The following is a 23,982-nucleotide window of genomic DNA, read 5'->3' on the forward strand; positions in this document are numbered from 1 at the left end:
AACACTGAAAGCTTTACACAAGACATTGCTGGTCTACTTACTTGATCTCTGTCTGATGAAACAGCTGGCCAGCTCCTCCAGCCCAGCTGGCAGAGTCCCAACAGTTGAGCCCTCGAGACACGTCCTGCAGACCACAAGCAGCTGCAGATGGGAAGCCACCGGGGCCAGTCCCCAGGGTACAGAGGACAACAGTAGCCCAGCAGTTTTCCAGTTGCTCCTGGAGCCAGGCAGGGCAGCAACCCACAGAGAGATGAGACTACAACTTGTGACATCTACTCACAGCTGCACACTCCCAGCTTTGGGCCCGCTCCTAGCCCAGAGGTGTCTGAGCCACCCACAGCCCACCTACCTGGGCAAGTCTTCTCTCCAAAGGTCTCTTCTGAGCTCTGCTGCCCACCAGCTTTTGCCCCACTCTTACTTGGGAGAAGACTGGGTGCTGCAGTTGCACACAGGGATACAGGACACGCTGTCTGAGACGGTGCAAAGCTGTACCTATAGGTGATTTTGCATCATCCTTTCACCCCTTACAAGACCTCTGGAGGGGCAGCTTGTTAGTGGTGTTTTTCAACTTGGCTTAATGTGGCAAACCAGCTGGGCTGCAGGAAAGGTGAGAAGCTGTGAAGTACCTGAGAGCTTCTCAGGTGCTCCAGCACCTGTACTTCATCTGTGCTGTCTGCAAGACTACATGGATCATTCCAGCTCTGGGAGGAGGAATGCAGGGATAGTGTGCACTTGCTGTGGGATGGGCACTTTCCTCATCTCCCTCCCCACAGAGTGCATAGGGGCAGCCCCTGGAGAGACCACGTGTCTTCACCTCCCTGTCATTGCCAAACCTGCTCCTGCCACCAGCTTGGTGCCTTCCAAGCCACACTGGCTGAGTCTGCAAGCGGGGATGGAGGAACAGGGCAAGTGGCAGAGGTGGCTGCAGACAGCCTTATTGGTGCAGCCTTATTGGTGCACTGTGTGCTGCTCTTCCCAAGCAGCTGGCAGCAAAATGCCAACCAAATAAATGGCTTGATTGCCCTGTTATTAGTTACTAAATTAATCCTTTTGTCAGCACTTAAATGCTGAGCTGTTGGTTCCTGGCCTCGACCCAGTAAAAGGGACATCCTGTCTTGTGGCTGATCCACCATTGCCCAGCCACTGGCCTGCAATCCTCCCTGAGGGCTGTGCATTCCTGGGAGCACTGCGTGGCTCTGCCCTGGGTTAGGTGCCCGTGGAGCAGATGAGGTGGCTGGAGGTGCTGGCTGTGCCCCCCAGCACCAACACTGCCAGCCAGCCAGCAGAGGGTCAGGCTGCTCCATGGGGGCTTGCTGCAGCCCTGGGGAAAAATGGCAAACCCCCATCTCCTGCAGAAGGAGCAGACTGCTGTGAGGAGAATTTGCTTCCTCAGCTGGGAAAAGTGGCTATGCAATCCTGCCTGAAGGAACAGTGGCTGTAGAAGCAAAATTTCCCATCTTCAGCTGCTGAGATCCCACTCTAAGGACTAGGCCAGCTGTCTCCAACCTGAAAGTCCTCCTATGAACTGGTCTTTAAACCAACACAAAAAATTGAGTTTAGAAGTCTTATCCAAACTGTTCTTACCATTCCAGTCAGGAAAGATGCCTGCAGCAAAATGGCTTTTGAACCACGCTTGAAAGCTATGTCCTAGTTTAAGCAGGGGTGGAGATTCTGCCTTGCTTGGTGCCTCATCTAGAGCCCTTAGGGGAGAGATCTAATTTCCCAAGGAATCTCTAACATCTTCCTTCAATTGTGCTTCCTCTCCTCATTTCCCCCCACTAGGAACAAGAGCCAGCATAATCACAGTTTTTATCCTCAAATTTTACTGTAATTAAAATACAGAGATGCAGAATATTCCCAGAAACACACTGCAAAACAAACCAAGCAAACAAATTCAGTAGGAAACCAATTACAGACAATGAAATGATAAAGAACAAAAGTGTTCTCTGGAGCCCAGCACTGTGCACAGGACCGTGTGGCCGCAGTTTGGGTTGCCAAAGGCCTCCTCAGCTCCTACAGAAGCAGATTTGGGCCCTGGCTCTCGGCTCTCTCTAACCATCTCCATATTCCCACTCATGCTGTTGTTTTTACAAGGATGACTTTGCAATGGAGATACGGAAATGACCCACCCACAGGGATAAGAGCCAACAAGGGAACGCAGAGAAAAAGAAGTGGGTTAAGATTTTCCACACACAAAACACAAGGGGACAGAGAGGGGTGGAAGACATGCACTTCTGTCCCAGGCAGGGGAGCTGTGGGGGCAGTCACCCTCTGCCCTCCCAGACACTGCGAGTGTGGATGTTTAATGAAGGTCTCAGCAAAAGCTGTGGGGAGCTCTATCCACAGGCCAGACCGAAAGCTAAGGGAGGGATAAAAAGAAAAGGATAATGAGGTCAGGGAAAAGGGAGGAGAAGATGCACCTGTGGGTCTCCCTTCAGCCAGGACATGTTTGTTGGGCACAGGGAACAGCCAGGCAAGGTGGGACATAGGACTGCAAACAGGGCCACATCCCACCTCCACTGTGGAGGAGACCCAGCCCTATCATGGGGAGATAATGAGAAAAGCCTGGGGCAGATTTGGGAAGGGTGGGTGATAAGAAGGGAGCTGATCTGATGCTTTAACCATCCACTGATCTGTCTAAATGGAAATTGTTAGGAATCATCATTACTAAGGAAGCAGGGCACAAGCCAGGCATGTACCACCACCACACACCAAAACCCATATTGACCCACTCCCCTTTCTGTGCTTTTCCCTAGGACAAACTCCATTGCACTCATCTTCTGATTCAAAACCTGTCCTAAGAAACAAATTCTTTCCATGGTCCCCATTTTCTTGTTCCCTCACTCCTCAACTCCTCCTGTCACACCACTCTCTCCTCATCTGTGTATCAACTCCCTTTAATCCTTTCTTCTACCCTGATGCTACCCCCTCCTATTTAGTACCAAGCTACCCCATCCAGTAGCCATGGGATTTATGCACAACACAGTTTTTGCCCTTTGTACCATGAACGGGCAGTGAGAGAAGGGCTGCACCAGTGGCCCAGGTGGCTGGAGGAGGAAAGAGAGCATCTGACAAGAGCCAACAGCTTCCCCATCCAATCCAGATCCCACTGTCTTGCAACCAAAACTGTCAGAAGGCATCTTTACTTTTAGAATAGGAAGACTGACCCTGTTTTCCCTCTGCTCTGGCACTGTACATGCCCAGAATAGCAGGCTGGGACTAGGTCACCATGGGGAACTGAGCAGGCCTAGCACAGACTTTCTTAAAGCCTTTTTGTCTTGGAGAGTTACTTATTCCTGAATGCTTGTTTAGCAGTGTGAGGCCTTGTTTTTGGAGTAGATTTAATCTTCTACCCTTGCCTGCTAATTTGATCTCTTGCTACTCATGGTCCCTGAGCTGTCTTTTAGCTGGGCTGTAAGAACAGCGATTTCAGCTGTGAATGCTCCTCTCCAGCTCATCTCTTCTTCTCCAGGCCATCCTGCAAGGAAATGGCAGTTCCAGACAAATGATAGGCTTTACTCTATTTCCTGCAAGGATGCACAGAAGAGAAGAAATAGAAAGCTGGGGAAACCCTCAGGGCCCCAGTGGTCTTCCTTAACATCACCTTTATACCATTTGCCACGCCTGCTCTGTACACACAGGGCCTGCAGACAAGAGCTTGGGCAGGATGTACTACTGCCTCCTCCAGCAAGAGCCTGTGTGAGACACTATTTAGCCAAAAGCACAATCAGCCTCCCACCACTCACCCAGGGCTGGCTGCTGAAGGTTCTTGGAGTCTGTCTTCTCATATCCAAGACCTGGGAGAGACTTTTAGGAAGAAGACTCTTCTGTCCCAATTGGCCAGAAGCTATCTTTCTCAGAGGGTTGGTGACAACACAGCTAGTTACACAGAAACAGCTTTCAGCTTTGGGGCTAGAGCTTGCTTCAGAGGAAGTCTGTGTTCTGGAATAAAAGATGAGTCGTGCTCAGGGAGAGGAGTGAGCAGACATCCGTGCAGTGCAAACTGTCCTCCAGCTTTGTAGGGCGTTTGAGACAAAGGGAGAACAGACAAGACTTCTTCTGGCCTTGACAACTGCCACGAGCATCCCAGCAAAGTACAGGCACACATCAAGGCCCAATCTTTCTGTGAAGCCACTGCCTTCAGAGACAAAACCAGCATGTCAGGGTCAACTTGGCCCTCACCAGAACAAAGGGCACAAAGTGAGGAAATGCACACACCTACCAAATGCTGCTTCCTCTTCAGAAACAAAAATGTTAAGTCAAACCTTTCTCATGTTATCATGAGTAACAAACTGTGGAGATCAGCAGCTTCTTACCAGTGCAAGCAGCAGGGGCTACCTAGCAAAGGGTTTGGAGAGTAACTAACACCAGCATGATTATCAGAGGGACACAGCAACATACATCCCAAAATGTGGATCTAATAAAGGTCAGAAGAAAAACTGCATCACAAGCTCGAGAACATTCAGCAAAAATGGTGGCGGGGGTGTGTGTGTGTTGTATTTAAATATTCCCTGATGTCTAAGTCCTAAGCACAAGAGAGCAGTCAGGAAGTACAACAACCTCCAAGGGGAAATGAAGATCAAGAAAGTTGGCTTCAACATCCAAAAGATAGGGCTGGGAGAAAACAAACAGCACAGACAGGAGAAAGGGGATTTTTCACATTCCTTTGGTTTCAATAAACTATGCTCTTGGGCAACAGAGGGCAAAACATCCTCTAAAACATTATTTTCTTTTGACCAGGACCCTATATAAAAACTGTACGCTGAAAGTGCCAAAGATGACTGTGTGAACTCCTCTGAGGCAGTGGCACAGGTTTGCTTCCCTGGCTGAAGACATGCCTGTGGACTTACATGTACACACACACAGTAACACAGATGCATGTTTATAAAGTACAGCACAAACACTGCTTCACTTGCCTATGCATCCAACACCTACAGACCTAGGCAAATCACCTGCCAAAGTCAGAAGCAGCAGAGTTAATGGTGGAGCCTGTGGCTTTCCTCATCCCAAGAATTACAGGGGACCTTGGGAGTGCGGGAGGGAGGGAGGGAGTGCACGTTTGTGTTTGTATGTGTGTGTACAATGCCACATGGCCCCTGTAGCATCACAGGCCAGGCTGAGGATGGCTGTGACTCCCAGATGGGTGCAGGTGTCTGCGTTTCTGCGGCACTACGACTATGGGTGGGCTATTTAGTGCAACATGGGCATTCAGAGGAGCCGGGCTGGGGCTGCAGGAGCAGCGTGCAGAAGAGGAGTTGCTGGTGCCCTTTGCAGGCTAACTGCTGTTTTGGAGCACGCTCAGCCCTTTGGGAAGTGTTCTACAACATGGTGCAGCCCACTCACACCCAGGCCCCCACTCCCAGGGTACTGAGTTGTGGGGAGAGCAAGACTCTCAGCTTCCCCTCCATCCCTGCAGCAGAATTTGGGTGGCATTTGGGAACACACTTGCTCCTGGTTACTAGTGATGTCTGTGGAGTGTGAGTGTGGCCAAGAGACAAAACGCCCTTGTTACAGAGTGGGATACTGGAAGGACTTCAAGGGTCAAACAAAAGGCCTGGTCTCTCTGTGGAACATCACTGCCTGTACTGCAATATCACAGAGGCCTGGCAAGTGCCACTGTCAGCTCCTTCCCCAAATGGGAACATACAGCAGCTTTCATATTCCTGCCCCTCACCAAGAAAATCTGTGCAGAAATTGATGGTCTGGGATATATCATGCTCTGGTGAGGCATCACCCCAGAGCTGCTCTGCTGAGCTTGAGGGTTCCCTCTCTGAAGGATTCAATTCAGCTGGGGAGTAAGTGACTGGAAGCAGCTTGTGGGGATAGGCCCTGCAAAGAAAATATAAGAGGTGCAGGGCAAGAGGGAGGCTTCCCGCTCTTCACAGTATCTCTCCTTTGTGTCAGTGGACTACTGCAGCTCTCCACCAGACACACCTCCCAAACACACCTTCCACAGAGAAGGGGTGTTTCAGAGGCTATCTTCCCAACTTAAGTTGAATTTGACCACACAAACCACACTTCAAACCAGGCACAGTTCCCCCCCATCCCCTGTTACTCCCTCCACCTCCAGGCAGATGGAGCCTGATGCCTTCTCCCATCCCTCCATGCTTACAAGAACAAGAAGGGAGGAAGGAAAGTACAAGACAGAGACAACCACACCTTTAAAGTCCCCAGAGTAAAGATGGTTCCCAGTAGGTGATGGGAGTGAAAGGCATTGACAGTGGCTCTGTGAGCTCTGAGCTAGGCAGGCGGTGCTGAGCAGGCTGCAGCCAGAGTCTGCTCGGGTGCTCGACCCTCCCTGAAGTGGCTGGTTCCAACTCAAAGAGGTGCTGGGCAGGGGGACAGTATGGGCAGGTTGATCTTTTGCAAGGGAGCTGCGACAGGGATTAGTCAGCCTTGTCCTTCTTCTTTGCAGTGAAAGGGACTTTGCTGGCGACTGCGCTACCCACAGCTCCGACGCCGCCGGTCACTGCTGAGACGCTGCCCTTCACCAGTCCAACGCCAGCAGCGGGGACACTGGTCACAGCTGTTTTGGTGAGCTCCAGACTCTTGCTGCCCACCCAGGCAACTCCTCCCAGTGTGGCCCCCACAGCTCCCCGGGTGATACTGAATAGGCCGCCTGTCACTCTCCAGATGACTCCTGCCTGCTGCTGTGGGTGGTCCTTGCTGGCATCTGTGGGGAGAAAGAGAAAGGGAATGTCAGAAGTGGTCATGCTGGAGACCTCCCTGGGCACCTCTTCCAGCCAAGGCTAGTTGTCCTGGCACATGGCACATGCTTTCATGTGCACAATGCCTTGCCTTGCAGCCCTAGACCTTTTGGTGTATGAAGGAGAACCAAGGTGATTCCAGGCTAACAGCATAGCAGGAAAGGACTTTGAGAGGGTAGGAGAGGGAACAGAATTGCCTGTGTGACAGAGCAGGGAAAAAGGCAGGTCAGTTACAGTCCCAAACTTGCAAGCCTTTGTGCTGCAGTGCAAAGCAAATCCCACTTTACAAGAGATGTAATTCCCCTCCTATGCGTGTTGGCTAATGCCAGTAAATCACAAAGACTAATGCCAGCACAGGAGGCATGAACTACAGACAACAACAGCTGACGTTTGGGTGGCCTGCAGGTCCTCAGAAGCATCTGGTTGGAAGCAGGTCTGGGCTCGTGGCAGACGTGGAGCTGAGGCACAGCACAGACTTATCTGCAAGAGCTGTAATTGAATGAGCAGAGATAGCAAACTGCAGTAAAGATACAGTGACAGAAATGTCACCTCGGGTTGTACGAACCCTCCAGAGATCTCAGCTATCTATTTAATAGTGTTAAGACAGTGCTTAAGTTACTACACTGTGTCACTGCTGGCTTACCTGTGCCAGCTGGATCAAGGCCAGCGTGATATACCCACCCAAGCTGCCATCACACCTGCCCACAACACTGCAGACATAACGTTCACAGCTCACCACTTCTTGGGAAAGAGTTGACTCTGAACTGCTTCTCACGGATTCAAACCTGACAACTCTCCTGCTGGCCTGCACACAACCCTCTCCCTCTGCATCAGCTAACGAAGTGGTGTGCAGGCAGCAAACAAGAGCAGCTCTTTTCATAGGGCAAGGTATTTTGGATACTCTGACTTCTGATTCAATGCCAGTTCTGTCCATGAGATGAGTTACTAATAACTGAAAAGCACAATAAAGCAATCCCAGCTGGAGAAAAAAGGAGTGCTTTCATCCTGAAGTCCACAGGATGTGGAAGGTTTGCAGGTCCAACTATGAGAATTAATTTTCTGCTTTTATTATTTCACTGTAGCTTGTGCTGTGTTCAAACACAAGTGACAACACCCACAAAAGTAGATGTGGGGGGCAGGTGATATCAAATCCATTGAAGTTTCCATTCTGGGAGGGTGATTCAGTTCAGAAAGTGGCCAGTCCACCCTATCTGTTAATCTTCCTGATTCTCCAGCATGAAATAATGCCTCTGACCTCACATTGTAAGAAAATAGCTTCAGCTGGGGTAATGAACATTATATTTCCAGCTCTGTTACAGAGACAGCAAAGCGGTGAATGTTTGTGCTTCTGCAACTGCAGATGGTGCTATGTGGGAATAATTTTTAGATGGACAACAAGTTGTGTAAGAGGAGAAGAAAATCTAAATGTTTATAGGCTGTGTTTTCCCCCCATCAATGAATCACAAAGTGAGCATCAGCAAAAAAATGCAGACAAAAAAGGTAAAAAAAAAGGCAGAGCATAAGTTACGTCTGTAAAAAGCTAAATAGCAGTTACTTGAGAGCGATGCTGGCACATGTTTGGTTATCCAACGGTTTTGTTAGATCTTTTCCTGAAGGATGGAAGCTCCCATGGCTTTATTCATCAGAGCATCTTGTTAGGTGGAGAGGAATACAGGAGGATATTGCTAGCTGTTCAATCACTGCAGTTTTGTTGTATTTACATAAAGTGATATCAGACTCAACTTTTTTGTGAAAACATCCAGATCCTGCTTATCACAGGCCAGCAGAAGGTGCTGAAATATTCCCCATTAGCCTAAGAGAAACCCTACTACAGTATCAAGTGTCTCCATATCAGAAAAATGTGGGAATAGCCATGCTGGGGCCCTGCTGCGATCACCATGGCAGTGGTACCATGCCTTTTCAAGCCCCAGTATTTCTGGAGCTGTAGACTCTTTGACTCTCTCAACCCTAACCCTAAACCAGAATCAGGTGGTGTGGTGATCCCTCCCTACGTATTTTTGACCTGGATTCCTCTAAAATTCTGCACAGATTGGAGTTTTCTTGGATTCATACATTTTCCCCTAAGCTTCTTCCAGTCTGAACAGAGATCTCCCTTGGGCAGTGAGTCTGATGTTCACTAGCTCTGATGATTTGTAATAAGCCTTAAATTGCACATCTATCTGATAACACAGACTGAAATATAGAGTTGGAGAAGAGTTTCCAGTGTACAGTTCTACCCAGTATACAACCTATTCTTTCCTTATTCCTCAGCAGTTCCTCAAGATGAAGATGTCCAGAAATCCATGCAACTGTAAAGCAGGGCTAGGTAAAAGCCAGAGTGGTCCTCCAAACAACCTCTGTTCATCAAAGATGGCAGGTCTTGTATTCCTGCTCCCCTGTGTGAGGAAACGGAGCCTTCATGTCCCAGAGGACTGCAATGCAGAAGCTTTAGGCATTAAACACCTACTGGCATGCTCAGCTGCAGAATCAAGTCCTATATCAAAGTAGCAATAATCTTTCTGGCTCTTCCCCAGTAAAACTGCATCTTAGGCTACCTGGAACCTATCTGTAGGAAGATTTATGCCTCTGGAGCTGCCCAGCTACCTGAACTACACTAGTGTAAGAATCTCTTACATGGTATGTAAATGCCTGCAGGTGGGCAGCCTACGGACCAGAGAGAAGGTGGCAACTGCAGATGAGATTTAGGGAGGACATTACTTTGCCAGCAGAGAGTAGAATGTGTTGGACAAAGTGTCAGGAAATACTAATGAAGACAAGGCAAGGACAAAGGTTCTTTCTCTTAAGCTAGGCAGAGACAACAAAGCTGCAGTGCACTCGAGCACCAGTGCTTGCACACTGCCTGCACCTGGTCTGCAGCCACTCTCACAGTCCCTAAAACTCCTCAGGGATGGAAGATTTGGCGCTGGAAGGGTGGGAGGCTGTTGCAGAAACACTCAAACAGCTCCAACTCAAAGCAGAAGATGTACCACATCAAAATACCCCCAAACCTATTGACCAAATATACAAAAAAACAAACCAAAACCCAAAGATGCTCAGGTTTGAATAGATCTGAACAGAAAAAAGATAAATCCCCAGTGACCCCAACCACAAGGCAAGCTGGTGGCAAGCTGAAATGGGTCATTTTTGTTCTATATTCCAGATGATGTGTTGAAAGCTTTCAAGCCATCTCTGGTTAGTTTGTCTTCAGGATTGCAATAAACCCCACAGTAAGCTGTCATGTAAGATAAGCATCAGATTTACAGTGCAAATTAGTCTCTCAGACAATGGAGAGAGCTAAGCATTTTGTTGGCACAGAGGAGTCCAGATTAAAAGCAAGACAGACAGCAGAGATGAAATACACAAAATAATCAGAGAGACAGACACACCGCCTAAGCAGGGGAACAGTTCTGTTCCCTGGAGCTGGCTGCAGCCCATGCTGCTCATGAAAGCTCTTCACAATCTGCAGAATTTTCCTTTCCCTTTTCCTCTCCATCAATGACCTGGCCTTTTCAAGGGTCCCTTCAGCTTCACTTCACTCCATGTCAGCTTAGAACAAAAGAATAGGTAGGAGAAAAGAGTTGGTTAAAAGGTTCTCCTGTATCAATGCCTACATTCTGGGCTGGGGCTGGCACCCCACACTACAGAGGCATCTCCCCACACTCTCCTCCTTGGCCACTACCACCTGCACTCCCCGCTGGTTTCTCTTCCAGAGCAGGGGGCCTGACCACCGGGGCAGTTCTCACCTGATCCTAACAGCATCCATGAATCAGGCAGAAGTGAGATTGTTAATAACAGACACAAATTTCTGTGCTGCGATGACACGTTGCATGGCTTTGCAGTGCAGTCATTTGGAGAGACAAAACGCGAGCCTGTGCTGGTGCCCAGTACAAATTGCACAGGCACTACTCTTGCCCTGAGCCCTTGCCAGCAGGTGATATGACAGACAGGGTGAACTCTTTAAGAAGGACTTGTGCAAGTTGTTCTTTCCTACTAACTTATAAAAACAGCCCCAAGCCAGGAAAGCAATGTCAGACAGCAGCACTAGTTCTGCATCTTTCCATTCCTGCTGGGACCCAGACAAAGCAGCCAGGCTGCTCAGAGGCCTAATGAAAACATTTGTGTCATCAGTCTGTCTCTCAGCAGATGTGAGAGGAAGGGGTGAGGTCACTAGTTCAAACCTGAATTACTCCTCTGACAGCTATTAAGTGGCCACTGATTGATTTAGCAGGTTCCCTCACCTAGGAAAACGTTTGGTCTGGAGGAACAAGCAGGGGGTGGAGGGTCAACTACTCACGAAGTTTAGTTCCATCTTTTCCCAGCTCTTTTTTAAGAGACACTGAAGAAGTTGTTCTGACCTTTACTGCCTCAGCCCCACTGTGACTGAAAATGTGTGATTTTCTGAAAGCCTTGGTTGTTGAGTCACAAACAAGCATATGTGGGAGAGAAGTTTCCAGTCCTGATGTTTCTTGGAGAAAAAACTGAAAGTATGATTCAAGTGCCCTCTTAAAGCTCTGAGAACCCCAAGTGGATTATTGTTATTTTTAACCTTGTGACTTTTCCAAGCCTACCTCAATTTGAAATGCATGGGGTTGGCACTGATGTTTCTCTTCCCTTTCACTAAAGCAAAACCGAAATTAATGATCCCTATTTCCTCGTATTGCTGTGCTGTCATGAAGGTTAATTAGGTATAGTTGGTGCAGTGCTTTAAACAAAGAAATTGTACTTGTATCATCATGACTGGCACCGATATGATTCCTGACCCCATTGACAGTAAACACATCAATGACAACTTCCAGTTTATCTCTGGAGAGGTTTCCAATTTCCAGACAAATCACAAAGATGAAAAGAAAACTTGCCCCATCCCCATGCATGCCAACCTGCTGTTGTGGGGCTACACAAGTTTTTCCTGCAGCTGAGACTCTTCTTTTGGGTGATATGCTCCTCAGCTAGCACAAGCAGCTGAAGCAGGCAGAGACCACCTGTCTGCTGGGCACAAATGAAATCTCACTATCACCTAGCAGGACCCTTCTCCAGAGAATGACCAACACTGCCCTCTTCCAAGCCCTGTCTGCTGCTGGAGAAAGCTTAGCTGAATCTTGCAGGTCACATCTGTAACAGGCATTTATGTCTGAGAGGAAGGAACTGCTGTTCATTTCCTTTTTATCATTTTTGGATCAAAGATCTAGATCCTGCAGTGTCACAGGCAAAATGTTCAAGGGAGTGCTACAAAGTGTTTGTTCTTCAAACGCTCGTGCTTCACTCCTGCCATCGGTCCCATGCTGCAGCTGCTGGAAAAGGCTTTGCAGGCTCAGCAGCTGGGCTCTACCCAGCCCTGCTCTGCCCAGCCACCAAATGCTACAAAACATGATGGCTGCCACCAGCAAAAAGCCTAGAAATGCCACATGGATTTTAGCCCTGGAGTTTTAAACTTTAACTCTGCAATCAGCAAGACATACTCATCTCTCTGCAACAGGACTGTTCAGGAAGCTGCTGCACACAGCAAAATGGGGCAGCTGTCTCTGCAGCCCAGCTCACCCCAGGGCTCTTCACTGGCACAGTGAGCTTTAATTGTTCCTTGCACGTGCTCCAGGAGCAGTATTAACTGCTGAAGCATCTACCTTGAAGCACTGAGAGACAGAGTTCAGGAGGGTAAACGAACAGTGATATGGAGTGGCTTATTTTCCTCAGCTGAACCCTGGGGGAGAAGCAGACAAAGCTCTGACTCTGGAAGTGTGAGGCTTAGTTGATTGGAAGCTTCCTGACTCTTTTTGTTGGGAAGCTTCGTGTCACCAGAACAGAAACTCTTTGTAAAAACACGAGGATATTCTTCAGACTTTCACTGAAGAAAGAATTCAGGGAGATTGGCTCAGAGCAGGTAATAACCCGGTGGTCAAGGGATTTGACCAGGCTTGAGTCAGCACAAGGACACTGCCAGCCACACACACAGAGAGTAAATGGCCCAAGCAGCAGCTATTTGCACTTTTTAAAAAACTGTTTTACTTTGCAAGAAGAGATACTAACTGGGGGAGAAACAGAAACTTACCCTCTCACTTTCTAAGTGCCTTCAAATACCAGAGCCAAGATCTCCTCTGACAGGGGTTTCTGTTTCTTGAAAAACAGTTGTTCCTTTGCTTTGCCATTTCTTTGTAGGAGGTGACTGGATATTTTGATCCAGAAATATCTCTTTTATATAGCTATAACAGTTTGTCAGGAACAGCCAGAGTCTCCTTTAACCAGGATTTCCTGGGACCCTTTGATTCTTGTAAGACTTCAGCTACTCTGGTGCACAGAGATGGTGTCTAAAGACAGAATGTCCCACAGTCCAGAGGTAATGGTCCATGTGCTCCAGAAAAACACAAGAACCACAAAGGTATTATCATCTACTAGAAAGGATATGGATAAGGAGGAGTCTGAGACCCAGCTCTGTTCTCAGCATTATTGCTGACAGCTGTCTCCTGTGCTTGCTCTCTACATTCCTGGCTTGTTTCAGCCATGGATGCTGTGACTGCCCAGACAACGTGCCGGGGATCCTGCATGACCTGCAGTGGAGTGAGCTGGCAGGCAGGAGTCAATCCCAGCTCTTCAAAGCCCAGCAAGCTGGGAAAGGAAGAAGTTTCACTCCCTTTGCCGGGGGGAAACTAATGAACACTAACTGGAGGGCCTTGTGGTGCTTAGAAACAATCTCCCAGCTCCCACTGACATAGCCTCTCATCTCGGAAACAAATGCACACCAGGACAAAGTTCTCCAAAGCTTGCCATCCATCTGATGCATCTCACAAGGGCTTAAGGATGAGGATTTACCCTTTCTATGGGCAGCTGGTTTAAGACTTCTGTCTCATTTGATGTAAATATCATCTCTTACTATGGTGTATAAGTTGTAAGAAAGATGAGCCCACAGGAGAGAACTAGAGCAAAACTACCAGTGTGTCAGCCCTTCAGGAAGAAAGAAATCTGGACATTCCCCCTTCTATCTCCCTTGCAATATCTCTCTTCATGTGGAATAGATAAAGAAACAGGCTTTTGCTGCTGGCCAGACAGATCACTGAAGAGCCTATAGGATGTCTCAAGTCGCTGACAGAGTGGAAAGATGATCTTGAAAGGCAAGAGATTCCAACTTGCCACAGAGAACTGTGCACGGTGACTGCTTCCTCCCTACCCTCACCACCCTCTGGGCCCTATGCTAGAAAATGCACTGGTGCATGATGGCAAACATGAACAGCAAGGGACAGCTATCAACTGGGCTCTACCTTTCCTGTATTTGTGTTAAAAGCATCAAAAGCATCAAAATCAGACTTGACTTGTTTGAACTTAATGTTCCTGCCTGTCTTAAATTTCCACTTTTTGCTCTACCTACAAGCACTTGGATCAGTTAAGAGGCTTGCTTAAAAACTTGGCAAGAAGGAGCACATAAAGCTTCACCAGTGGCTCCTTTTCCTTTGGAGTCTCATCACTGCTACACTGGGATTTTGGATCACAAGGACAGGAATCACCCCTTGTCATGAATATGGACTCTTGAGCCCACTTGGGGATCTGTGGGTGGAACAGGAGTAATCCAGCAGACTCAACGATTTTCAGTGGCCTCAAGCTTTAAAGGTATGAGGAGGAGAGCCTTCCAACAGAAAAATTTATTCCTTACAAATAACCCTTCCTAGCATTTGTGCCCAGGATGAAGAGACCATCTTTTTAAGCCTGCTCTGTGACCCATGCTAGCTCAGCTCTTGTCAAGGCACATCACCTCCTCTGTCAATTCTGTAGCAGTGGTTGCACATTCTTCACTGAGCTGATTTCAGCTGCTTGTGATAGTACCTGGCACAAAGAGACCACAAATGAATCAGAGTATCTTGTTAAACAGTCTTGTTAATTCAGCTCTGATAAAGACACAGGAGGAAAAAAAAAAATCAATATTTGTAAAGTGAAAAAGGACAAAATCCATAGAGAAATAAAGGTAATTTTCACAGTGCCATGAGGCCCTTACAAACAGTGGAGAGTAAATAACATAATCCAAGCTTATGTAAGAAATAACTTTTCTTCCATGCTCCAGTGCTACCCAGTGGATTTTAAACACAGGCAGACTCCGTTAAGCCTCCTCTGTCCAGTGAGTCTAAAAGTCCTTCCCATGACAGCATTGCTAGCTCACAATTTATCAAAAAAAACCACATGAAGTTAGGTTCCAGCAGTAGTTTGAGGAGAAGCATAAGAGTGAGACTAACTAACAGGAAGGTGCTCTAGGCTGCCAAGATCAGACACCAAAAGTTCCCTCTATTTGTTCACCAACTGCCATGAATATTTTGTGTACTCTGCCATTATATTATCAAAGGCTTCATCTCTTAATCTCTGGAAACACATGATTCATGATTGCAACTTGAGCATTTTACAGCTGAGGTATCCAAGAATTCGCTCAAAAATATTCCTAATAAAGTTGGGAACATATCCTGCCTTGGCAGTAGGGAAGGATCCAGGTCCAGACATTTCCTCTTTCCACTCCTGGAGCAGTTGAGCAATGGATGCTGATGCTTTTCAGCGGGATGGCTGGCACCAGTGAAATATTCAGAAATTCTGCATTTATTCTGATTACATGTTCTCTACTCCTCTCCAAGGGACACGGAAAAATTGAAGAAAAAAATGAATGGCAGCTCAAAAAGCAAAGGCACAAATTTTAAGTGACCTCTGACTCAAAGAAATGACCCGTTCATCCCAGAGGTTACCCAGGAATCTTTCTGTCTATCCAAAGGATAACAAGGCAGTTAAGCTAAAAGCTGTGTCCTACAGAAGCAGCTGAGTGGGGGATTTACTGGGGAGGTACAGATATGCTTGCCTGCTCATGCTCCAGTATGTCAGGAACAGGTAGGATAGACCTTTATTATTCTGCTAGAGGAAGGTATTTGATGGCCTAGTCTCAAAAACTCAGTGTCACATCTCAGCTGACAAGGGGAGAGCACTGCAGTCATGAGTGGGCAGGTATGCTGCCTCTGGGAGCAAACAGGCAGAGCATTCCTCCCCCACAGCCAGGCTGAACAGAGCAGGATGGGATCCATCCTTGTCTCAGACTATTAGATCTATTCTAGCGCAAAAATCATCCCCCAGTTCTGCACCCAAACCTCTCAGTGTCCCCTCACCCTGTCACTTCAGAGAGAGCCAGCTGGTTCTACCTGTGGCTTCCTCAGTGAGCCCATCACTGGGAATCTCAGCCTGGAATGCATAAATGAGAGATAGCACTAACACTGCCCAAAGAGACAGCAAACCTCTGCCTCTGCACTGCCCAGACAGAACTGCTGCTTTGGAGCAGAAGCCTGCAGGTGTGACAGTTCCCTTTGCTTCCTTCCATATTCATGTCCTTTCTCTTTCCAGGGCAGACTTCAGTAGAGCACAGCAGGGAACCTATGCACACTTGGCTTTTGGGTGGTTACCGAAGGGCTCTCCCTGGTGCTGCAGGTAAATTGGACTCCTTTGATATTGTGGCAGGACTGCCAAGGAGCCAGGGTCCAGTTTGGCTCTCAGAAATGCTAGGATATCTAGGCCTCCATTTAAGATTAGTGCTTCACATAGTTGGAGGAATATGTGGAATAAGAGAGACTTTGGCGTGCTGGCACAAATCAGTCCCTATGCTCTCAGTTTCTCATGGGAGGGCCTGATAAACTGGCTCTGCTTTATCTGAAAAGGGGGAGCCCCTATTGCCTCTTGGCTTTCTCCTGAGCCAGTCTTGACTCTAGCTTGGGATATCCCCTGTCACTGCCTGGAGAAGACCAGTAGACCATAAAGTAGTAGAATCACAGTGTGTGAAGTGAGAGAGCCCAATTCCCTCTCTATTCCAGTTTTAGTTCTCTGGAAGAGTATTTATTCTGCAGTGCATCTCTATTGCACTGGGAAGGGGAAAATCAAACAATCAACCCATTTCAGCAAGACCTTCCCTAACTCGAAGATGTCCCTTCAGTCTGGGGAATCCAGCTCCCAGCAGGGATTTAATGTATGATCAGTTCCAAAAACATTGCTAATACTTCTGTTGTGAAGCAAAGCCAAACAAAGTCAACTTGGCTGTCAGAACAAGGGCTCTGTGAAAAAAAATCAGCAGCACACCTACAGCAGCCTTTCAGGCCTTCAAGTTAAGACATTTACTGTCTTGATTCTGTGATGCAGCCCAGCCTGGCAGTGCTGTCATGCTTCTACTATTGGGAAATTAAGAGCAACATTACCCTTCTCTACTGATTCCCCTAAATCTTCTTCTGCAGTTCTGTACACACAGGGGAGCAACAGGGCAGAACAACTGATTCCTTTAAAAATGAGGGAGCATCCAAGGATGCTTTCAAGTACCACACTGCAGAGCTGCAGGATCTATGTGTCAGGCTCTTCCCAGATTTCACATAAGGATTTCCAGCACAGCTTGTGTTCCCCATGCATGTACATGCTACCCTCCTTCTCGACAGAATAAAACTTTTGAAACTCCAGATCCCACCATGCCATGCGCTAGCTTGGCTAGTGCAATCATTATAGAAACTCATTTGCACCTTTATTTTCTTCCTTTTGTTTCCAATCAGATGCATACAGGGAGCCACTGGAGTGACATGAATCTAATCAGGGGCTGATGCCACATCAGAAATCCCATCAAGTTATCTTCCAGTCCCAACAAGCTTTCCCCTGAAACAAACCATCTTGTCATGGCTTGGAGAGCCCCTGCATATATTGTGTTCCCAGCAGGGTTTCTTAATGGGCTCAGTAGTCAGAAACTGAATTTTATTTTACAAACCACAGACAAAAAACTTCTCTATTTTTAAACACCCTCCTAGCTCATATTGGTGTTTTTCTGGAGCTTTTCTCTACCAAACCCAACTCTGTATTGAGGGATTCTGGGCAGAAGAATCTTAATTTTCCAACAACACAGAGCCTAAATGGCATAGGAGCCCCTGCACTTAGCATTTCGTGCCTGCTGTGCACAAACAGGGCTCAGCAGGTGTTGGCTGGAGGGAGCCAGGCAACCTCTGCAAATCCCCTGCTCTCCTGTCGGGAATACAAGTGAAATCACCTCCTGACCTGCACATGAATGATGCCACTGGCAAGAAAAAGGAAGTGCTGGAGAGACTGGAAGCCTCTGGCCCCAGTGAGCAGCTGGGAGGGGCAGCAGGGTGGGCAAGCCTGCCAGTGCCAGAGAACCAGCCAGCCTTGCCTGGTGCTCCGGAGGAAGAGGGGCACTCCACACCCCTTGCACCTCCAGCACAAGAGGAGGCAAATTTGGCCTCTCTCTGTCTGTCAAGCAGGCAGCCCAGAGACTCTGGCACAAGAGGAAAATGCAGCCACTCCTCAAGCTGTTGACCAGGAGACACCGACAGAGACCCCAGCACAAGAGCCAAATTCAGCTGCTCCTCAATTTACTGAGCAGGAGTCACAGACCGAGGCCCTGGCACCAGGTGCTGCAGTGAAGCCCTTCTGCATGGGGTCTCTGAGGAGAAGGCTGGGATGGGCCACGTACTGGGAAGGGCACTGGCCCACAGAGTGACCAGCGGGTGACACATCTCACAGGAGCCTTGGCACATCTGGAGGAGGCAGAGAGCTCCCTGGGCCCAAACAAAACATCCCACCACATTCTGGATGGTGTTAGCACAGCTGAGGTGCCACTGTTCTGCTGCCCATGTTGCAGCAGGGGTCTCCACATTCTCCCCATGAGGTAAAAGGCACCCAAGATCAGGCCAAGAGGGCCTTCAACTTGGAAAATCCAGTTGTCACCACCAAAACTAGCCCAAGCTGCAAAACTTATTACTCCTAAATGCTGAGTCCTGTTTCTGAAATGGACTAAAAGACACATGGCCTCCAACCCCCAACTTCCAGACTGATGTTTAAGAAGTTTTATCAAACCTCCTGAGGATGCATTCAAGCATCTTTCCAGCTTGGGGCCATCCTGTGCACACATAGCTGCATTCTGCCAAGCACTAAAGGCCTCTCTTCCCCTACAGCAACAACTTGGCTGCCCGTTCCCTAGCTGGCTGATGGCAGCACCTGGATGCCGTCCAAAGGCAGTAAGTTTCTTGCAGCTGAATATGTTTAGTCCCTCTCCTAGGGCATGCTCTCCATTACACAGCTATTGTTTATGACCCCAATTATCTCCCAGAAACTGGTCCTTGCCTGCAGTTAATAACCAAGGCTAAGTGATCAAGTGTTAGGGTTCAGGCAAACTGGTTGTTAACTTCTCTGTCAACCAAGTTCAGAGTCTTTTACTGCTATTAGAAACTCAGATTAATGATGCATAACAGAAATGAACTCTCCAGTGACACAGCTAGGTGAGGTTAGGAGAGGGGAGAAAAGAATAACTCCTTTTACCTGGAGGTATCAGCTGAGCAAGGAGGAGGTGAGCCATCTTTAACTCTCTTCTCAGCCCCCCTGATGTCTGGGAGACAAATATAAAGAGTATCTTATTTTGCAGAGTACTTTCAACTTTTTTAGGATCTGGAAGTGAAATGGGCACCCTGACCAGAAACTGCATTCAGAAATGTATTAGATTTGCATGGCAAGCTTTTGGTAGCAGGGGTGCTACAGGGGTGGCTTCTGTAAGAGGCTGCCAGAAGTATCCCTCATGTCTGACAGAGCCAAAGCCAGCCCATTACAAGACAGATCCACCATTGGACAAGGCTAAGCCTATCAGCAATGGTGGTAATGCCCCCATGACAACACACTTAAGAAGGGGAAAAAATTATTGCTCAGAAGTACTTGTGGCCAGAGAAGTGAGAATATGAGAGAGAAACAAGTGCACAGACACCAGGGTCAGTGCAGAGGAGGGGCAGGAGGTGCTCCAGGAACCGAAGCTCAGATTCCCCTGCAGCCCATGGTGCAGCCCATGGTGGGGCAGCTGTGTCCCTGCAGCCCATGGAGGTCAACAGGGGGGCAGAGATCCTCCTGCAGCCCCAGAGGACCCCAGGCTGGAGCAGGTGGATGCCCAAAGGAGGCTGTGACCTGCTGGAAGCCCAGGCTGAGACAGGATCCTGGCAGACCCATGGATTGAGGAGCCCATGCTGGAGCAGGTTTGCTGCTTGGACCTGTGACCCTGTGGCAGATCCAGGTTGGACAGTTCTTGAAGGAGTGCAACTCATAGAAAGTTGGAGCAGTTTGTGAGGGACTGTGGTTTGGGGGAAGGACTCATGTTGAAGAAGTTTATGGAGGACTGTCTCCTGTGGGTGAGACCTCACACTGGAGTGGGGGAAGGAGCCTTTCACCTAAGGAGGAAACAGCAGCAGGAACCATGTGATGAACTGACCATAATCCCCATCCTGTCTCCCTGCATCTCTGAGGGGGAGGAGGTAGAAAATTGGGAATAAAGTTAAGCATGGGAAGGAGCGAGGGGTAGGGGAAAAGGTGTTTTAAAGATTTGTTTTACTTTTCATTATTCTACTTTGATTTTGGTTTGTAATAAATGAAATAATCTCATCATGTTGAGTCTGATTTGCTTGTGATGGCAATCAGTGAGTGATCGCTCCCCATCCTTATCTCAACTCATGACTTTTCCTTATATTTTCTCTCCCCTGTCCTGTTGAGAAGGGGAGCGAAAGAGTGGTTTTGGTGGGCACCTGGCAACCAGCAGGGTCAAACCACTACAAGGGACCTCTTCCAAACTGTAATTCCTACCCTAATATTTCGGATTTCCAACAGTTAACAAGGGCTGGTGAATTCTGCAAGCCCCGAAGGGCAGGAAAGTAAAACCTCACTTCAGAAAGAAAGGCAATATAGAACGAACATGCATAGAAATGAATCTCAGGTTTCAAAGAGAGATCTCCATCCAATAACAGATGTATTGTTAGCCTTTCCCAGCCTATTTCTCACTGGTTCATCTGCAAAGCAGCCCTCCAACAACTCCCTGGAAAACAGTAGTTTCAATCCAGAAAATGCTGATGCTGAATCCCTTTCACAGATCTTTCTGAACACTAATGGGAGACCATCACCCTTGTGCTTACAGGGGTCACTAGGTGTCTTACAGAACATAATTTTCTCAAGAGATTCACCAACTTCTACCCATAAAGTACAGAAGCCTGACTTTGGAGACTTACCACTATGGCCTTGGGAGTCAGTTTGACCTAATCCATACAGAGACACTCCAAGAATACCAGAAAAATAAACCCAGGCAGTGCAGCTGTCCAACCCTGGGGTCCAGGACACATGGACAATGACAGAGAAAGAGGAAGAGTAGCCAGAACAAGCATAAGAATTTACGTTTGTATATACATAACAGTAGGAGTTGCTGCCTACAAATGACTTTGAGTGTGATGAGCTCACTGCCTGAATCTTGGATGACTATCTCCTCCTGCCACCACAGATATGTAGGGAATGGGAAAAGAAAAGTGTTGAAAGGTCTTCTGCAGCCAACCTCTCCTGCTCAGATACCTGTCCCTTCAGCTCTCTTCTGGGACAGATGATACTCTAGACTCCTTTTCAAAATCTGCCAGATACTGTCCAAAAGACATTTATTCTTCTACCACTCCATGCATAAGCTCAGAAAAGGCAGACAAGGAAGGAAGATTGGCAACAGAAGAGGGCAAATTTTCCCTGTCTGATCAACTGCTGGATGGTAGAAGGCCACAGAGATGTGTCACCACGTGTGCCAGCCAGGTAAAGATGGATGCCTCTTCCATCAGTAGATGGTGAAGGAAACACAGTGATACGAGAAGAAACAGATTTTCTGGTGGTGTGAAGAGGATGCAAGGATCATCCTGCACTTGCAGAGCAGCACTCAAAGCGTGCAACTTTTCTTGCAAAAGTCTGCTAGTACTTTTTCTGTCCTGCCCAATCCATTCCCAGTGACAACCTTCATACCCATGTGAACACAGTGACACTTAGTAATGAAAATGGAGTGCTATTTATTGTGTTAGGGCTGTCATCAAGGGAGAGGCTCTGTCAGTAGACACACCAGCACTCAGCTGCCCCACAGGGACATTTGAGGCGCAACTGGAAGCAGCATAAATGAATACTTTGGTGTGAGGCCATGCCTGTAAGACAACAGCCACAAGCTAGGGAGCCTGTGGGCTGGTGTGAGTTTGCAGGCCCCAAGTTGGGCAACTCCCTGAGGGCTCCCCTGGCAGGGGAGACCCTCCTGGAGCAGTTCTATGTCAGGAATGAGAGACACATTGAACTTTTTTGGTCTTCAGCTTCTGTTTAGTGTTATCTTATCAAAATTTCAGCACACACTGTCTGTGCCCAGACCTTGCATGCATGAAAACAGCACAAAAATGGCCAACAACCTCATGCTGCAAGGTCTTTGTAAGTCTAATCAAAAACTAAACTACCCAATTAAGAAGTGACACCTAAATTATCTTCCTTTCTAACCCAATAACTGACCCCTAAAGACCAACAATGTGGATTTTTCTACCCAATTAGAAGATACCACCTAAACCCAAGAAGAAGAAGGAAGAAGAAGAAAGGAACTTGAGACAATATCCTATATCCTCTATCTTGAACCCATCTATAACATACTAAAAATCCCAAAACCTGAATTTCTCACCCATGTGACATACTACACTACTGTTTACAATCTCTACAATCTATTTCACACTTTTGTGGTTTCTAGTTTACCTTGAGGCTTTGGAAATTTTCTCCATGAATGAGGGTCAAAGTCAGTGTTTTCCTGGGAATCAGAGCACCCCAGGGCAGACAGGGGGATATTCCCCTTGCCCTGGGTTCCCACAGGCTGGCATGGTCCTGAGGGGAGCTGAGTCGTCAGCTGCCATCCTCCACCAGGGCCTGGCAAAAGCAAGCTGGCCACCACTCCTTGCGACTGCTCAGGCAGCTTTAAAAACATACTCTTTTATCCTTATGCACGGATTTACTTATTCATGTATTCTCAACAGAAGCACCAATGGCCATAATTGGATCCATTACTGCGTTATTAGAGCTCTCAGTCACTGCCTCTGCAGCTTCACACAGTGCTGGGGGAATGCACAGGAAGAACAAACAGGGCAGAGGCATGGCCAGTGGCAGGGGCTTTAAAAATCCATTAAGTTGTTGCTGTGGCAACTAAAACAAAATTTCTGGCAGGAGCTAGTATATGCGGAGAACTGTAAATTTCTCCATTTGTGGAAAACATTGGTCATGTCTCTGAAAGGGAGGTGGAGGAAAGACAGAAAGAATGGCTCTTTTCAGAGACTGTTACAGCAAGAGCCAAAACCGGTCTGCTTACAAATTTATTCTTATGGCAAGCCCTGAGGATGGTTGGATTCCACATAGCAGAGCTTCCCAGGAGGCAGTGCACCAAGACAGAGCTGGCATGTTTGAGGAACATTTCTAGGTATTCAGTCCAGCTGGTCTTGAATGCCAGGAAAACCACTGAACTGCAGCACAGACACAGCACTGCAGTCCACTCACTTCTGCCTTCACCTGCCTCCTCTGCCCCACAACCTGTCCAGGCTCTCCATGGAAAATTGAAGCTTGTCTGGGAATTAGCTTTCACTAAGATGAAAGATTCTGGAACACCAAAATTTCCATCTGTTAACACTGGGAAATGAAAAAGGCAGTTGTTGGGTCTGGAAAAACTAAAATCTGTCTAGAAAGGCTGTTCCTGGTCTCGGAAAACACCACAACTTTTCAAGAGTGGTCAGCAGGGCAGTAACCACCTGGATGAAATGCCATGTATCCCAGCTTTGGGAGGTGCCCACTACTTTAGCATCACAACAGGGGTTGCAAACTTTCAGGCATCTCAAGTTCCCATTTAATTATAATGTAAGACCTGCAAACACAGAATCAGTGTTGATTTAATGTTGATTGATTTACGCTAAACAAACTGTGCTGTGCCACCTGTTTAATTTCTGGGAGATCTCCCAGATCGTGTCTGAGCTTCCTTAGCTAACAGACCAACGGCCCCACATCCAACCTTTCCTGCTCAAAATCACAGTTCATCAGTTTGTTACTTATGAAGTAACTCCCTCAGTTAGGAAGTTCAGAACAGCACAGATTCCTGATGTGTAACTCTGAATTCTCTCAAGTTTAGTGTATAGGTTGGAGTTACCTAATGGGCACTTTGCAAAAAAGATTCAAGAGTGACAGTGGATGCTGCCAGCAGAAAATTTGCCTACTGAGAGATATTGTATAGGCAAAATGACTGATGACAATATCCAGCTTTTCTCTGGAGTCAGCAACTTAAGTACAAAGACTTTATTGCAAGTTAGACTGACTTGTGGGATTGATTTCCACTGTGAAAGGAGGAGCAGAGGGAATGGAAGGACAAAGATATGGGGACTGGTGTTGGGTCAGCACAGGGGAGTGGCATCCAAGCCGGCCCATTATAATGCTACCAGTCGCCTCTCCTCTG

General features: G+C 47.6%; 1 protein-coding gene across 6 annotated transcripts in view; it reads right to left on the bottom strand.

The window, feature by feature from the left end:
• Positions 1–1,800: 1,800 nt before the first annotated feature.
• The window catches only part of LOC110472087 (transmembrane protein 263), a 201,612-nt gene continuing 179,430 nt past the window's right edge, over positions 1,801–23,982 (bottom strand). For all 6 annotated transcript variants that reach the window (XM_021533439.3, XM_085581868.1, XM_085581867.1 and 3 more), the window contains one exon: positions 1,801–6,673. In XM_021533439.3, coding sequence (XP_021389114.1) covers positions 6,387–6,673 — 287 coding nt within the window. In that variant the 3' untranslated portion in view covers positions 1,801–6,386. The remainder of the gene's footprint in view (positions 6,674–23,982) is intronic.

This window comes from Lonchura striata, chromosome 5 (genome assembly GCF_050655825.1).
Source record: "Lonchura striata isolate lonStrDom1 chromosome 5, ASM5065582v1, whole genome shotgun sequence".
NCBI lineage: Eukaryota > Metazoa > Chordata > Aves > Passeriformes > Estrildidae > Lonchura > Lonchura striata.